This window comes from Hemicordylus capensis, chromosome 3 (assembly GCF_027244095.1).
Source record: "Hemicordylus capensis ecotype Gifberg chromosome 3, rHemCap1.1.pri, whole genome shotgun sequence".
Lineage (NCBI taxonomy): Eukaryota > Metazoa > Chordata > Lepidosauria > Squamata > Cordylidae > Hemicordylus > Hemicordylus capensis.
Window position 1 is genome coordinate 60,648,073 of NC_069659.1, and position 15,347 is coordinate 60,663,419.

Consider the following 15,347-nt stretch of genomic DNA (forward strand, 5'->3'; position numbering starts at 1 on the left):
GGAGCTGCAACATTGCCATGGGCAGCCACTTGGCTTCCTGCGCATTGCACTGTGGGATAATGGAGGACTTCCTCCTCAGGATCCCCAATGCTATAAGTTCTGCTGCACCGGTCATGAGGACACATGGTGCATCAGAGCTCTAGCAACCATTTGCTCATGTGGGGGAGGCAGGAAGGCTCCTTCCTCCCCCCCAGCCCTTCCTAGCTACCAGGGTTTTGATCATGTGAATGACCTCTATATTTGTTGGATATGAGCAAGTGAGGAAGGGGTGGCAGGCTCATGCTTGCTTCTTCCTTTTCCACTTTCCTCCTTCCTTCATGCATCCAGCTAAATGCAATGCTAAATGCATTCCTGGTTTGTCAAACCACACCAGGGGTGCTTATTCCTCCACCCAAGCATTTGAGAAGTCCCCCCCACAACTTCCCCCACCAAACTTAGTAACCCATATCTCCCCACCCCCCACCAAGTGTCTTTTCTCTCCATCCCAAAAATTTGAGGAGCTGCTCTTCAAGCTTCTCCTCTGTCTGTATCCTTGAACCACATTTTCCCATGATGTCCAAACCAGGAAACTGTGATTTGAGTGATTTCCAACATGCCAGTTGATCAAACCATGAATAAATCATGAATAAAAATAGCAAATTTTCTCACAACTTGAAAATTAAGATAGCAGTTTTCTGTAACACTCGACAGGGTTAATTAACTTAGCAGAGCTAGGGAGATTTAAAATATAGTCTGACTCTTTAAAAAAAGGAGAAAGAAGGAAAGAAAGAAAGACTGTGTGCTCTCTTTCAAATGCAAAGCATATGTTATTAAGACAAAATATATTTGTTTTCTGTTATTTCTAGAGTTTTTGGATGGGTAGTTGTGGGTTTGTCTTGCTCATGCATTTTAAAAGGAAGCTTCTCAAATGAGATTTCATTCCTTTTGTGTACACCTGATTATATCAGTCTCATTTGGAAAAGAAAGAGTTACAGTGGGTATGACTTTGTTTCCTTCCCCCCTACTATCTGGAATGCTGGTAGTCTGGAGGCTGTTTAGTTCTATAGCCAAGAAGAATCAAGCCAACAATAGAAGACAAAGGCATCATTTTGATTGATCCTGCTAATAAAATTGTCAAAGTTCCTTTCAGAATTTTGATATTTAGAATTGCGCAGAACAAAGCTGGGAAGAATCATGACGAGATCTTTCCCCTCCAGGCGTCTCTCTGTTATATACAGCATACCCACTCCTAGTGACTCTGAGTGTCTCTCTGGACTGGTAAGAAGAAATTACATTCAGTTTCCTTGCATGCACACACTCTTGTTTGGAAATTGCTCATGAATAATGCAATAATAAATTTGGTGTCAGCTGAGCAAGGACAGAATCATGTTGCATTACTTGACTTGTTGATTTCTCCTGTCTTCCCCTTTCATTTGTTAACAGGGTCTGTCTCTTCCCCAGAACCAGGCATCACAAAAAGAAATGGTATGCCTAGAGCATTCTTTTGATGAAAAACTGAGTTTATGTTTCTGGAAAAGATGGCTGTTAGAAATTTTACCGATGATGTCCTTGACTGTCACTGTAATTCTGTTGGTCCTGTACTATACCTACTGTAAGTTTCCTTCCTTGAAAGTACTGCTTTTAGTCTTCAGTAAGAATGTAAGGTTGCATTTCATCTTGTTTCAGGCAAGTAAACATTTAAGGCTAATTTTAGGGGTATACAGAATCTGCCTAGGAAATTTCATTTGTCTTCCAAACACTTGTTTAGCTTTCTTGAAAATTCTCAGAGGTTTCAGCTTGGGAGAAACTCTGGCTTTCAATTCAAACTTTACTTTCTAGGAAATTTCAGTGCCAGACCTACTTAATTACTTGCATTCGTTTTAATTTAGAGTTGCAAGATTCCAATGATATGCAGTATTGATCATAATCATTTCTTAAAATTAACTTTATTTTATTAATAAGATTATTTATTAAAAGAATTTATTAAAATGGTTTAAATAAAATAAATAGAAAGTTATTTGTCTCTTTCATAATATAAGGAACTTGTGCCCAAACATCATAAATCTTTCCCCTTTAAGCTTAATTTATTCGTTCCAATCCAGCAAGAGAAATCTATAAACTGAACCAGATTACCATCTATTAACAGATTTGTTTTGTCACCAATGCAAAAGGCTGTTGTTTTGGGGTGGAGCGTGAAACCTTGCATCCAGAATGCAGGTACATAGTGGTGTTTCTACACTATACACCCAACCTAAGAAATGAGCTGCATTAATCATGTGTTATGTATTTGCCTTGAATTTTTTACTGCATGAAGTGCCTGTATTTTAACAGCCTAAACATTTTAGAAAACCTATACTCAACATCTATTTAACATTTGCCTGTATGAAGTAGGGAGAAAGAATACTGACATGCTTTATCTGGCATGGACAGAAGGTAGATCAGGATCTATCAGGAGATTGGTAAGGGCTTCTGAATCTATGTACTTGGTCAATGACCATAATAAAGATCTGATTCTGACCCTGACTCCCAGTTATCTAACAATAGCAACTGCTGAAATGCTTTCCTCTCTAAACCATGCTGTTGAAATGAAGAAAGCTTGGGAGAAAAACAGGAGTGGATTTTTGTGTGAATGCACTTGAGCTCACTTCTGGAACTGAAACAAATTCCTGGGCTGAGCATGTCCTCAGTGACAGCTGATCCTTAATTCTGAGTATATCCAGTCACTTCTTCTCTCTGCCTCAAGCCACTAATTTGCACCTGGCTGTGGTTGGTGGACCTTGGGGTTCTTAGAATAGCAAAATTGATCCCGCAAGCCTGAAGCCTGCACATGCCTGCTCTAGAGCACATTTTCCTAAAGATTAGTGGCATTTAATAGCTATATAGTGCAATCCTATGTATTCTTATTTGGAAGTAAGCTCATTGTGCTCATTGTGTGGGGCTTCCACTCTGCATTGAGGAGTACAGCCTTATTTTCATTTGCACCCATTAGGAGTGCATTTCTAATAAAGTTTGATTTGGGGCAGTTGTGTATGTATTAGGAAAATTAATTAAAATAATCTTTTAAAAAAACACAAACCTATTAAAACATAATGTATGTTTTATATTAAAAAAAACACATTATGCCTAAAAACTATCAGTACTGTAAAAAAGAAAGTGTCTTTCTAATCACATAAAATAAGATGCTGTGTTTTCACTCAACCAGAACTACTGATAACTTGTTTTTGTTTCTTTGTTGATGTGGGCATCTCATTCTTTCAGCTCCAACATTCTCTTTTATCTATGTCGGTGGAAGTGTAGAGATCCCTAACCTGACCTACACAAGTGATCTAATGCATCCCACATCACGTACATTTATACTGCAAGCTGAAGCAGTCCAGAATTGTGTAAGTTCTCCTCTGGATATTATAAAAGACTTCTTTGGGGCTTATGTTTCATTTGATAGTCTTGTGACTGGGATATATGCCATAGGAACTAGGATGCTGAGGCACAGATTAGTTTATTTTTTTTCCTTCCGTACGGTTTAGTGTTTAAATACGGGTTTAGTGTTCTTCATGCAAGTAAATCCAAAGGATGAGAGTTGTGGCTGGAGACAAAGTGAAGGCATTTTGTGGGGTGGGGGGAGTATTACCCATTAAGCATTGTGAGGAAGCCTTCAAGAAGCCAACTCTCGAGAATCTAATTACATATGTACTGTGGAATCATGGTGCCATTTTGATTTTATGCTCCAAGTAACAAAATAATTTGGGCCATCTTAAATTAGAAATATATCTGGTTCTGTGTATTGTTTTAAAATAAGCAGGCTTTTAGCTTCCTTCTTTTTTTACATAGATTCTCAGACTAATGACGCAAATATCATGCAGATCCCTGTTGATGGAAGCACAGGGCATGTGCAGTCATGGTATCCTCCTCCAGAGTGTGTTTGTGCTCTGCTATGGAACTCAAAGAAGCTCCCTGGCTCTTTCATATTCACTTACTACTGTTATTGATTCTACTGGTTCCTAAGTAGTGTCAGTGCTGAAGCAATGCTTTCATGGGAGAACGTCACTTCAGTCCTGACACTAGGCTTAGGAGCCAAGGAGCCTCTCTGATCTTTGTAGCAGAGTGAGGACATGGTTTGGAGAAGGACTGAGTTAGCGTGTCTGCTAACTGAGCAAAGAGGCATCTTTCAAAGTGGCGATTGAAAAGGACAATATAAACACTTGATATAGTAGTGGTGCACACACCACATATGTCCATCAGTGGGGCTTTATGTGGTATATGAGTCACAGTTTTGCACTTCCCCATGTATGGATATTTTAGATTATCAATTTATATGGAACTGATTTCTCTTACAGCACAACAATGCTTGTTTTCTTACACCTCCCTTCCACGTTTACTCTGTTTGTGTGAATATACTGTTTGTGTGTTTACTCTGTTTGCATCCATGCAAACAGAAAGTGTGAGAACACAAAGCAACACTCTGTTAGCATTTCCCAGCTGAGTTAACCATGGGTCTCATAACTGCTTTGTCATGGTCAACATTAGTAGCCTATGACCTGATTAGAAGGCAGATATGACAGATCTTAAAGGGTCTAACTTCATACTGATTTTTTCTTTCAAAAAATCTCTGTTTAGCAAAAAAACTGCATTATGCTTCCTTGTAAAAAGTTATCACACTGAAGTTTAATGTTACATTATTGTATTATTCTTTCCACTGCCTTGAGATTCACTTCCTTTGTGTAGTTATTGGAAACAGATTTTTAAAAAAGTTTTAAAAAATTGTTACTGCTTAACACTTAAAAATATGATGCATCAAAACTTAACAGATTTTTTTTGTTCTTTATATTTAGCTTTCTAATTGTTTAACTATCAGTTTGCAGAATTGTATGAGACTTCTGCCTTAGGAAATTATTACTTGAAATCTATTATTGCTGCATTCAGGTAAGAGAGTGTCTATGCATCTGTGTGTGTGTGTGTGTGTGTGTGTGCGCGCGCGTGCGTGTGTGTGTATGTGTATGTATAAATACACACTCTAAATGAATAAATCATTTGTCTGTCAATTTTTAATGGCTTTTCTATTTACATTCCCAATAATTGTAAGAGAATAAAGCCAAGCAATTTGTAACTGGACCCAGTTTTGTTACTGTACTGATTAGATTTTGGCTGCCATCCTAAGTGCATTCCCAATCCAGCTAAAACTAGATGTGAGCCCCTTTCAGACAAAGCTGGGTAAGTGAATGCAAGTGTGGGAAGGGGGAAGCAGGATGGTAATACGCCCAATCTCTGACGTACATGTGTTTAGTGGACAGTGTTAACAGAGCCTGTTTCCCCCAACACACATACATGCACATACATTCATTTACCCGGTGTTGAAAATGATAATAACCCTATTCAGAAGTTGTGCTGACTATAGACAACAATGAATGAAGAAGACAAATCAAAGCATGGGGGCTAGGCGTGTAACACACCTGTGCCTAGATGCTCACTGGCCATACCTGACCTCTGTGAATTCACCACTTGTCCATAGGGGGAAGCTTTGAAACAAAATTCCCTGCTGCAGGGTGGATCCTTCACATGATTGGAACTCTGAACTCCCAGATTCCACATTGCATGGGTGATCCTGCACTACCCACCCATGGGTAGTGTTAATTTGGGCGTTACCCTCTGCAAACAGGTGATGAACACTCATGGTCCTGGACAGCATGGTCAGCAAGTGTGTGTGTGTGTGTGTGTGTGTGTGTGTGGCTAGCTGGCATACTCTTTCTGAAGTAAAGCCACCATGAGCTGACCTTTTGGGGAATATTAGCATGACAACCTATAAATACTTAGACTCTTGCTGGTATGGTGGTTTGCCACATCGTGAAAACCCTTTTAAATGATCTGAGCCAGAATATGAAGAAATCACAGCCTTGATACATGCTAGAAAATGTATGAGACTGACTTATCCCATCTAAATCCCTTTCCCCACAGCCATGTTGCTATGTAAAAATGGATGGTTTAAATTGGCTCTCTTTTACTTGTGCTAGCACAGATAATTGCTTCTAGATACACCAATACCCGAAACAGGAGGAGATGACAGGGATATGATCTGTTGTGAGCCATCATATTATAATAATTAGCATGCTTATAGTATTTAAAGGTGTTCACAGAACTCCACACATAGCATCTCAGTAATCCATACGATGCCCATAAGGTAGGGTTCATATTATAATTTTACTCCATCGATAGAATGAAGCTGAGATTGAGAATTAGTGGCTTGCCTAAGGCCATCTACGTTTATAGTCAATTTATTTAAATCTGGAACTTGTGTAGGGCAGTTCTATCCATGTTTACTCATAAGTAAGTTCCACTTGTTCAGTTTCACTTGCTCCCAGATGCAGCTTTAAGCATTCATCCCTTAAGCCCTATTCAGACATTATGTTGTGTGAGTGTACAGATGACTGTACACTCCTACATAGTTTTGTATGAATGACTGTATTTGCATTCAGGTGATCCTGGATACAGGCACTACAAAAGGCTGGTACAGTTATGAAGTGTACTGCTGTATCCTGTACAATCAACAGAGAGCCAGCGTGGTGTAGTGGTTAGAGCACTGGACTAGGACCAGGGAGACCCGAGTTCAAATCCCCATTCAGCCATGATACTTGCTGGATGACTCTGGGCCAGTCACTTCTCTCTCAGCCTAACTTACTTCACAGGGTTGTTGTGAGGAGAAACTTAAGTATGTAGTACACTGCTCTGGGCTCCTTGGAGGAAGAGCGGGATAGAAATGTACTAAATAAATAAATAAATAACATGTGAATTACTGTACCTGTGTACAGACAGAGGTGTACCTAAGTGATTTCGGAGCCTGGATCTAAAAGCCTTTTGGGGGCCCCCCAGTCACCCCTGACCCTGCTGCTGCCACCAGATAAGCTGCAATGCACTACTTTTTACACCAGAATATGCTCAGGGAAAGCTGGAAAAATTCTCTTGAATTTTAAAAAGAGATTCTGAATAAGATATTTCCCACTGACTTGCAGAGAGATACCATATTTTACATGAACAACCCAGCCACTTAAATTATTTTTAAAAATAACTTAAATTAGCAGGCTTCTCAGCATTTGGAGGGCCCCCACCTAGGCCTGTGGAGGAGTGGACCTCCGCCCGGAAGTCCGGTCCAAAGAGCGCCACTGTGTACAGATCTGTACCTTTGTACACTGTATACTCATACAAGTGTTTAGCATAATGTACACTGTATACTCATACAAGTGTTTAGCATAATGTATTCATTATGCTTAACACTATACAAACTCATACTCACATGAGCCCAGTGTGTCCAATGGCTCTGTTTGCGGTTGCCTTTTCGCTTTCTCAGTCTTCTGATAAAGAGATTTACAACATTACAGGTTCTGAACATTGCATCATCCTTCTCCGCTTGAGCAAGGAATGGGAGAAGAAAACAAATGGTCCAATATGGACAGGATGTATGTGTGTTTATGTGTATGTTGGTTAGTAATGATAGATGTCTGCAGCTTCATTATGTGAACCAACTCCAACAGATTTATCCTGTTCTAGATACTGCAAGTCCTTGCAGAACAGTTGGGTGTCCAGTTGTTTAGACCAGTGTTTTTCATTGTAAGGCCTGGGAGCTAGTGGTGGCCTGCATTGACCCTAAGTGCAGCATCCTGACTAATTGTTGATTGGACTTGTGTGAAGCTTCAGCCAAAGCTGAATACTCTGCACAGTTTCCCTGATACCATGCATAGATGACCATTCCCTTGCTGTGTTTCGCCCATTGCTGGGAGGCTCCTTTAAGGGAACGGAGTCCTCTTGGTTGGTCCTCCTGCAACATCTTGGAAGGTGTGCACAGAGAAGTGTACGCTACCCAGAGCTTTCCCCATAGAGCTTATAAGAGAGAGCTCAGTCTCTATTAAAAGGCCCTCCAATCACTGAGAAAAGTGATGTACTGTGCAGAGGTTAGCACCGTGAGAAATGGCTCTCACATGGAAGATTTTTTGCCAAAGTGGCCCCTGCTTGAAAAATAGTGAAGATCATTAATTTAGACCAATGTGGCTTTTGGATACAAATAATTGTTATTGTCTCTGGTGCGACACCTGAATCTTATTTCGCCATTATTTTCTTTCTCCAGTGAAGGAAAAAATGGTCTCCGAGCTTACTACTGGAGCACATTTTGGGGTCCACAAGATATTGTTCTCCCTATTAAAAATCTAACCTCAGCATATCAAAAGCAAATCACCAGTAAAAAGACATTGTCTGTGAACAGCTCTGCTGAAACATTTTCTCTAGAAGAGGATTTTGATATCACTATGGAGCTTTTTGGTAACAGGATACTGGATATTTTTCAATAGTTTAAAAAAATCCATTTGTATGCTAAAAATTCACATGCTTACTATTGATCATTTTTAGTTTCAGATTCCATGGACTATGATGTGACGTTAAAATCAGGTATGAGCTAATCCTTTTGTTCTTGTGCATTTCTATGCCACTAGCAGATTGTTCCTGCTCAACCCTCATTCATTTAATTAGAACTGGCTCTTGATTTGGGCCTCAGTGGTGAAACCAGTGTTGCTCAAAAGTCATTGGGAAGTATCCAGACTGAAGTACTCCTGAATAGTCCCAATGAAATTAAGTAGTCCTGTAGAATAATTTAACCAGAATAGTACTATTGAGGCTGTGATCACACAGCTAAAAACCTGACTAACTTACCACTTATCCAGGATCTCAGCTGGCATTCTCATGATTTTCGTTCGTCTGCAAGCAGAAATCCTGGTTAAATCCTCCAAAAATGATTGTGGGCTACGTGGGAGGCTCTATTTAACTAGCCTGTATCTGATTCTTGATCAGAATTCCCAGCTAGCTTGCACCCACTGCCATGGCTCACAATTGGGTCTAGGTTTGGAAACCAGAATTCCCATTCACAAACAAATTTCCATTCACAAATGCATCTTCCTATATCGTGACTGCCTGGTATAGGTGTTTACCATAGTCTGGGAAACACACCAGCAAGATTCGAACCAATAGCCTCCTGCTCTATAGGCAGGTTGCTTCCCCGCTGTGTCACTTATTTGTATTGGCTTGGATCCAAAGATGCTGTCCTACTAAGGGAAATACTTTTCTTGCTCATGGGAAGGCTGTTTCTGTCATGGTAGAAGAGAGTTATGAGAAAAGTGGCCCAACATACAGAACAGGCCTTTTGGTGCAATCTCTTCTGCAAGACTTGCACACAGTAGACAACATCCAGACTTGTATAAATTCAACATCCAGGCTTGAGGTTGTATAAATTCATCCCCCTGCATGAACGGGGCACTGCATTAATCAAACAGAGCAGCAATATGATGATAATTTTCAACAATACCACAAGCATTTGATATTGTTTTACAGCCCCTGTTAAATAATCTAAATAACTGCTATTTTTGACCAATTAAAGCCTTGTTCTCATGATCACTTTTCTACCCTTGAAAATTCGCCAGGATTCCCACTGTGCGTGGGTTCTCATGATCTCACTGATGTTGGTCAACCTCATTTAACCAGGGTTAACACAGCTTACGACAGCTCCTCTGTTTAAGAATAGAACATGTGGATGGGGTAGGATGGGCAGGTACAAAAACTCTGTTTTCTGCTCTAAACCTTCACCATAGATAAGAACAAAAATCTTCTATCTTAGGAAATTACTGCTTTGCTTTCTACTGCATAGCTAAAAGATCACAGCCTGGAGATAGCAGATCTGTTCTAAACAGTTTTGTCACCACAAGATAACTGTAATAAACGTGATGATATGTAGGAACCATCATTATTTAATGCTACAGGTAGGATATTACATGGTCTTGAATACTGAATGAAGTCAAAAATAGATGGTTTATCCTGGCATGGGTTTTATTGATTCGAGAAAAAAATGTTGAGAGCATTGGACTGAAAGTGAATTTAGCCATGGATATCCTAGGGAAAATTGATTCCTCATCTGTAAAATTAGTGTGGCTGAGCCAAGGTGCAGTGAGGCTAGAAGATTTGGAGATTCTATAAGTGTAAATGATTATTAATCATCATCATCATCATCATCACCATCAGCCAGTTACAAAAAGCAGCTTTACTGGGAACAGCCTATATTCTGCAACGATATCTATTACAATTGACAATAAAATTCTGGCATCCCAGGTCCTTGGGAAGGATTCGATGTCTGGATAAAACAAACCAGTCAATAACACCTGTCTGACTGTGTAAACAAGAAATAATAATAAACAGCATTTTAAAAGTATGAGTATTGCTATGAGGTTGCATTCTTAAGTTCATTCACTAGAGAATAAATAACACTGAGTTCAATGGGACAACTTTCAAGAAACATGTTTAGCATCACCCTGTAAGAAAGTTTAATTGTCTCAAACTGTGTGTTATTGTTTGTCCACTTAAACTGATGCGGTTCACTTGCTTCCTCCATTAGCTGATGCACTTAGAGCTACTTTGCATTGAATTAGTTGGTGAAAGGTGCTGGCTTAATACTTAGAAATTCTATTCCTCTAGCCACAAATCAAGTGCATGAAGCAGATCCTTTTCCACAGCCTTTATGCCTCAGTCTTGTCCCAAGGGAGGACAGCTTCATGGGGTGAGAACATAGCACAGAGCTGTCTCACAACATTTTCAGTCCTTGTCTGATGAGATGGACAAACCTGCCTTTTGTGGTATTTAGACATTTGTTCCCTGGGATCTGGACCGACAGGGTCTGGATTAATTTCTCTTTTAATTTCTTTCCCTTACTGCTTTTCAGCCACTGATCTGTTTTGGTTTTGTCTACCAGTGGCCTTTGACCTCTATGCAAAACCTGGTAATAATAGGACATTAACACTGATGAATCCTAAGAAATCTTTTTATCAGTGGAGGCTGCGAGTTCCGTCTGACTATGTTGTAAGACTGGTAGTGGTTACCTCACATGGCGTTACTCCGGGGAGCTGTGCATCTCACAGGCTATCTGCATATGATTTCCTTCTCCCGCTACAGAATAAGATCATTACAAGGTAGGAGCATAAAGTTAAGCTTATTATGTAGATCACAAAACAAAGCCATATCCCCAAACTGTGCTACATGCAGCACAGTGGTAAGGCATATGTAGAAGTTCCCAGTTTCATCCCCGACATCTCCAGTTAGAATCACTGCAGGTAGCACAGACTGGGAAAGACTAAGGCCATTCTCACAACCAGCCCTACCTGCTTTGGACGGGCTGGCCCAGGTAGGGCTGGTTGTGAGAAGCCCCGGGATTGCTCCCGATGTCGCCACTCCTCTCCCAGGTAGCTCTGATTCTAAACCCAGGCTTATAATGAAGTAGAAGGATAAGTGTGCGCCCCCTACCTCACTTGCCTGTTGTGTGGGTTGTTGGGTTGCCAGCAGCCACCTTGATCATAGAGCCAGGGGCAGGGGGGATGTAGCGGCCCAGCAGCAGGAAGCTTTACCCGTGCATCATGGTGCTCGCGCAGTGCAATGGGTGCTGCTCACGTGGTGCATTGTGGGATACCAGGCAGCCCGGCTTCCTCCCTCCCCCCTCACACTCCCGGACATCTCCCAGCTCGCCACTGCTACACTGATGTGGGTGTGTGGGTGGCAGAACAGAACGGAACCCTAGTTGGGCGCTGGTTGTGTGGGGGAAAGGTAGATAGGCTCCTGCCTTTCTCCCAGCCCATCCCCTTGTGGTCGTGGGAATGACCTCACTCAGCCACAGAGCTTAGAAAGCGGCTGCCAGTCAGAACAGGCAGTGCAGAGTTAGATGGACCGATGCTCTCACTCAATCTAAGGAAGCATTTTTATATGTGCCCCATTTCTCTAAGTTCCAGGGGCAACACTATATTTTGGAGGAGAGATCACTGGAGACTTATGGTGTCTTTGTAATGTTTTTGTTTACAAATATACAACTTGAGCATCAGGTGGAGATAAGCAGCATACACTCCTCTCAGGCACCAAGCTTGCTACCTCATAGCAGATCCACAGAGAGGATCTCTACCTCATATCAGATCCACACCCCTGCACCTTGAAGAATTGCCTTCAGTCAACATTCAGCACCTGAAGGACCTTCAGTCAATATTCACCTCAATCTTTCTCATCTAGTCTTTCTCTTTCTCTCTCCCCACCTCTCCCTCTCCCTCATTGTCTATCAGCTCTTGTTTGTTTTCATGCACACATCAGCTGAGGGACACCATGCACCTCTGGTGGCTTTTCCAGACATCCCAGAGCCATCTATGTCTGTGCTACATTCATTAACTCCGATTAACAAACATAAAGTAGCCTTCTGGCCATTGAGAAAGAGTGTCTGATATGATTGACCATCCTCCAGCAACTTAAGGAGGGCTATGGGTCTGCAAGGAACCTTCAGCATTCCTGAGCTGAAGGCTTCTTGGGCAGTGATCTTGGCACAGAGGGGGACAGGAACAATTTTTGCTTCTCTCCACTCCTGCCAAAAACTCTTTCTTTTTATATAAATATGTTCCTGAGGGTCACACAGCCTTCAGGAACATATTTATAACAGTAGAAAGGGATTTTGGAGGTAGGGAAATATGAAAAAAAATCAGTCCCCACTGCCCTTCCACATCCATGAAACCTTCAGTGTGGGGACGCTGAAAGCTTCTTGTGGACTCAAAGCCTTCCTTCCATCACTGGAGAGCTGTGGAGAATGCCAGCCACTAACATTGGCTGCATTCACGTGTAATACAAAACTAGAGATCCCTTCACTTCCACTTTCCAAAACTGTATGTTTGAATGCTGGCAACTGCAGTTTTGTTCAAAAATGGACAAGCGGTTTTGCTCCCCAAACTGTATTTTGTACTTTCAGTTTTCACTTTGTTTTGCTGCCTCCAACTTCAGTTCTGCGATGCCAGCATTATGTCCAAATGTTGGCACTACAGTTCTCACGCTCTGCACTCTACAGTCCTACAGCTCTGCACTGGAGTTGAGGAGGAGACTTCTCCCTCGCTCTGACTGCTATTGGCTGTGTGGGCTGTCCTTCATGAAAGAAGGAAGCCTGCACAGTCAGTTCCCCCACCTCTCTGCAATCAGCAAGTCTGCAGAGATGTAGTTCTCCATTTTGTCCAAATGTGGATGGGAGAGTCAGGGGGAGGGGTGCAGAACTGTGTGTCCATTGGACCCACGGTTCTTTGTTACATCCAAAGGCGGCCATAATCTTGCTAAATCCCAGACTCTGTCCATGCATTGTTTTAGAGCAAAACCATAACGATAGACCCAATAACTGGATACCAGTTCTGCAGTAGGTTCAATGTATTTTATCTTACTGTATTGCTGTAACTCTATATTGTCACTATCCAGAGAACTTGTCAGGTCCCAAATTTGTACAAAATCTAATTTCAGATCTAGTCCCAATGCACCAAATCAGCTTTACAGAGTGAAATGAAACACAGTTTACTAAGCCACATGGTGAAAGATCTCACAAGCTGTAATCAGTTTGAATGTATTTCAGATGGTGTGGAATGTCTGGGGCCTGGACTCCCCCAGTTATACGGTTAACTTCATCAAGTAATGTAATGTTGGTCACTTTCTCGCTGGATCGAAGAAAAGAGAGCAATATATTGAAAGCATATTTCCAAGCGATCCCTAAAATAGGTATGTAGTCAGATGCAAACATAAATCAGACACAGGCATTGTGTGTGTGCTAATCTTTGTGAATAACTTTTGTGGCTTCACGTATAGTTCTGAAGAAGTTATTGGTGAGATAAGTAGGCGATTCTCACGACCGCAGGAAAGTGGGCTAAGGGAACCTAGCCCACTTTCCTGGAGTTGTGTGCTGCAGTGGAAGCCACGCGGCTCCCGGCAGCAAACCGCAGAAAGTATCTCCACCATTAAGTGAGCTTAGTGGAGCGAGCACTCTGCTAACCCCGTTTATCTGATCGTGAGTCGCCGTGGTGCAGCTTCTCATGAGCTGTGGTGAGGCTGCAACAAGCCTCGTGGCACGGGGGTCTCCCCAACATGTCCTGCACACTCACGCGGGGCATGCTGGGACTTCCAGGGCCTGTGTGGCCCTCGATCCCCACTGTCCCTACCGGCTCTGTCACAGAGCTGGTAGTCATGTGAGTGGCCGATCTTGCTGCCCAGGCTCGGTGCTGGATCGTCTGCGGGGATCCCCGCAGAAGGCCTGCAGGCTCTACACACGGAAACCTCAATATGTATTTTGAACACTTGAAATGTTCTATGTGAATTGTTGCTGAGATACAGCACAGCAAAACACAGGCAATATAGAGCAATACCCACTCTGCTGCATGTATCTAAATCCACCCGTGCTTTTGCAGAACAGCTCTATTCCATTATGACTTAAAGTTGCTCCAAGACAGGTGCACATTATGACACCCATTCTTTCCAGTGGGTGTGGCACTATGCAACTGCACTTGTGCAACTTTAAGTCACAGTGGAGCAGGGCTGTTCTTCAACAGCATTGGTGGGTTTAGACACCTGCAGTAACACCTGCATTTCGCTGTGTGGTATCCAGCCACTTATTGCTAGTGTGGGTAGGAATTCCATGTACATTTCCAGGTGCCCATGTATGGTGCAGTTTATCAGACTGGGGCAACTGTTTCCAGGGGAGAATACAGGGCAAGAGATCGGGGGGAACCCACAGTTCTAAGAGAAGCTGGCTGACATTCAAACTAATGTTTTACTAGTGCAACAAAGAATGATACACACCGACAAGAAAGTTGGGTAGCTGGCCTGAGCAGATATTCCCGCCTGCACAATCTCTTGCAGTCTCGGTTTCTTATGTACAAGCATTGCACTTGCACACCGAAGATAACAGATAGTTTTGCATCACTCCCTGCAATACATTATACTGAATGGACTGTTGATCACAACAAAAGGTTTGCCACAGGTTGTGCAAGTACACACCCTTGCACTAGTCTGGAAGGCAAGCTCTTGACTTAGTGGAGCTAGTTAGCATTAGTGATATATTAGTCTGGATGTCAGCCACTGTTCATTGGAATATTCAGAAAGTGCCTGATGCATTTAAAGCATTTTGCTCTTCTCCACTGTCAAACAAAGAAGAGTTCAAAAATTTGAGAGACATTAGCAACTGCTTCTGAAGAAGAGTGGAGTGTTGGACAGGGCCGTCCTTAGAGAGCCCTGGCATGGTGCGGGGCCCAGGGTAAATCAGCCAGTGTGGGGGCCCCTTCCAGTTAATTCGAATGGGGGTTAAAAGAGCAGGGCCTGGGGCGGTTGCCCTGCTTGCCACACCCTAAAGACAGCCCTAGTCAGAGGCGTAACTATAGGGGGGGCAGGGGGGGCACATGCCCCGGGCGCCATCTTTTCTGGCCACGTGGGGGGCGCCGCCATGACCAATTTTTTAAAAAAAAATTTAATTTTTTTTGTTAATACAAATGTTTCCTGCTCAGTGCAGCAGTGCTGCAGCA

General features: G+C 42.2%; 1 protein-coding gene across 5 annotated transcripts in view; it reads left to right on the forward strand.

Annotated features, from left to right (window-relative positions):
• The window catches only part of LOC128348790 (suppressor of tumorigenicity 14 protein-like), a 44,426-nt gene continuing 29,079 nt past the window's right edge, over nucleotides 1-15,347 (forward strand). For 2 of the 5 annotated variants that reach the window (XR_008318332.1, XM_053304435.1), the window contains exons 1-8: nucleotides 1-1,257; nucleotides 1,423-1,591; nucleotides 3,238-3,362; nucleotides 4,832-4,899; nucleotides 8,090-8,280; nucleotides 8,368-8,406; nucleotides 10,721-10,967; nucleotides 13,412-13,554. Coding sequence is in view for 4 of the 5 variants with exons in the window: in XM_053304435.1 (XP_053160410.1) it covers nucleotides 1,174-1,257; nucleotides 1,423-1,591; nucleotides 3,238-3,362; nucleotides 4,832-4,899; nucleotides 8,090-8,280; nucleotides 8,368-8,406; nucleotides 10,721-10,967; nucleotides 13,412-13,554 (1,066 nt within the window). In the remaining variant the exon portion in view is untranslated. Of the gene's footprint in view, nucleotides 1,258-1,422; nucleotides 1,592-1,999; nucleotides 2,197-3,237; nucleotides 3,363-4,831; nucleotides 4,900-8,089; nucleotides 8,281-8,367; nucleotides 8,407-10,720; nucleotides 10,968-13,411; nucleotides 13,555-15,347 lie in introns of those variants that run through there. The other 3 variants (XM_053304436.1, XM_053304439.1, XM_053304438.1) reach the window with 3 other exon arrangements.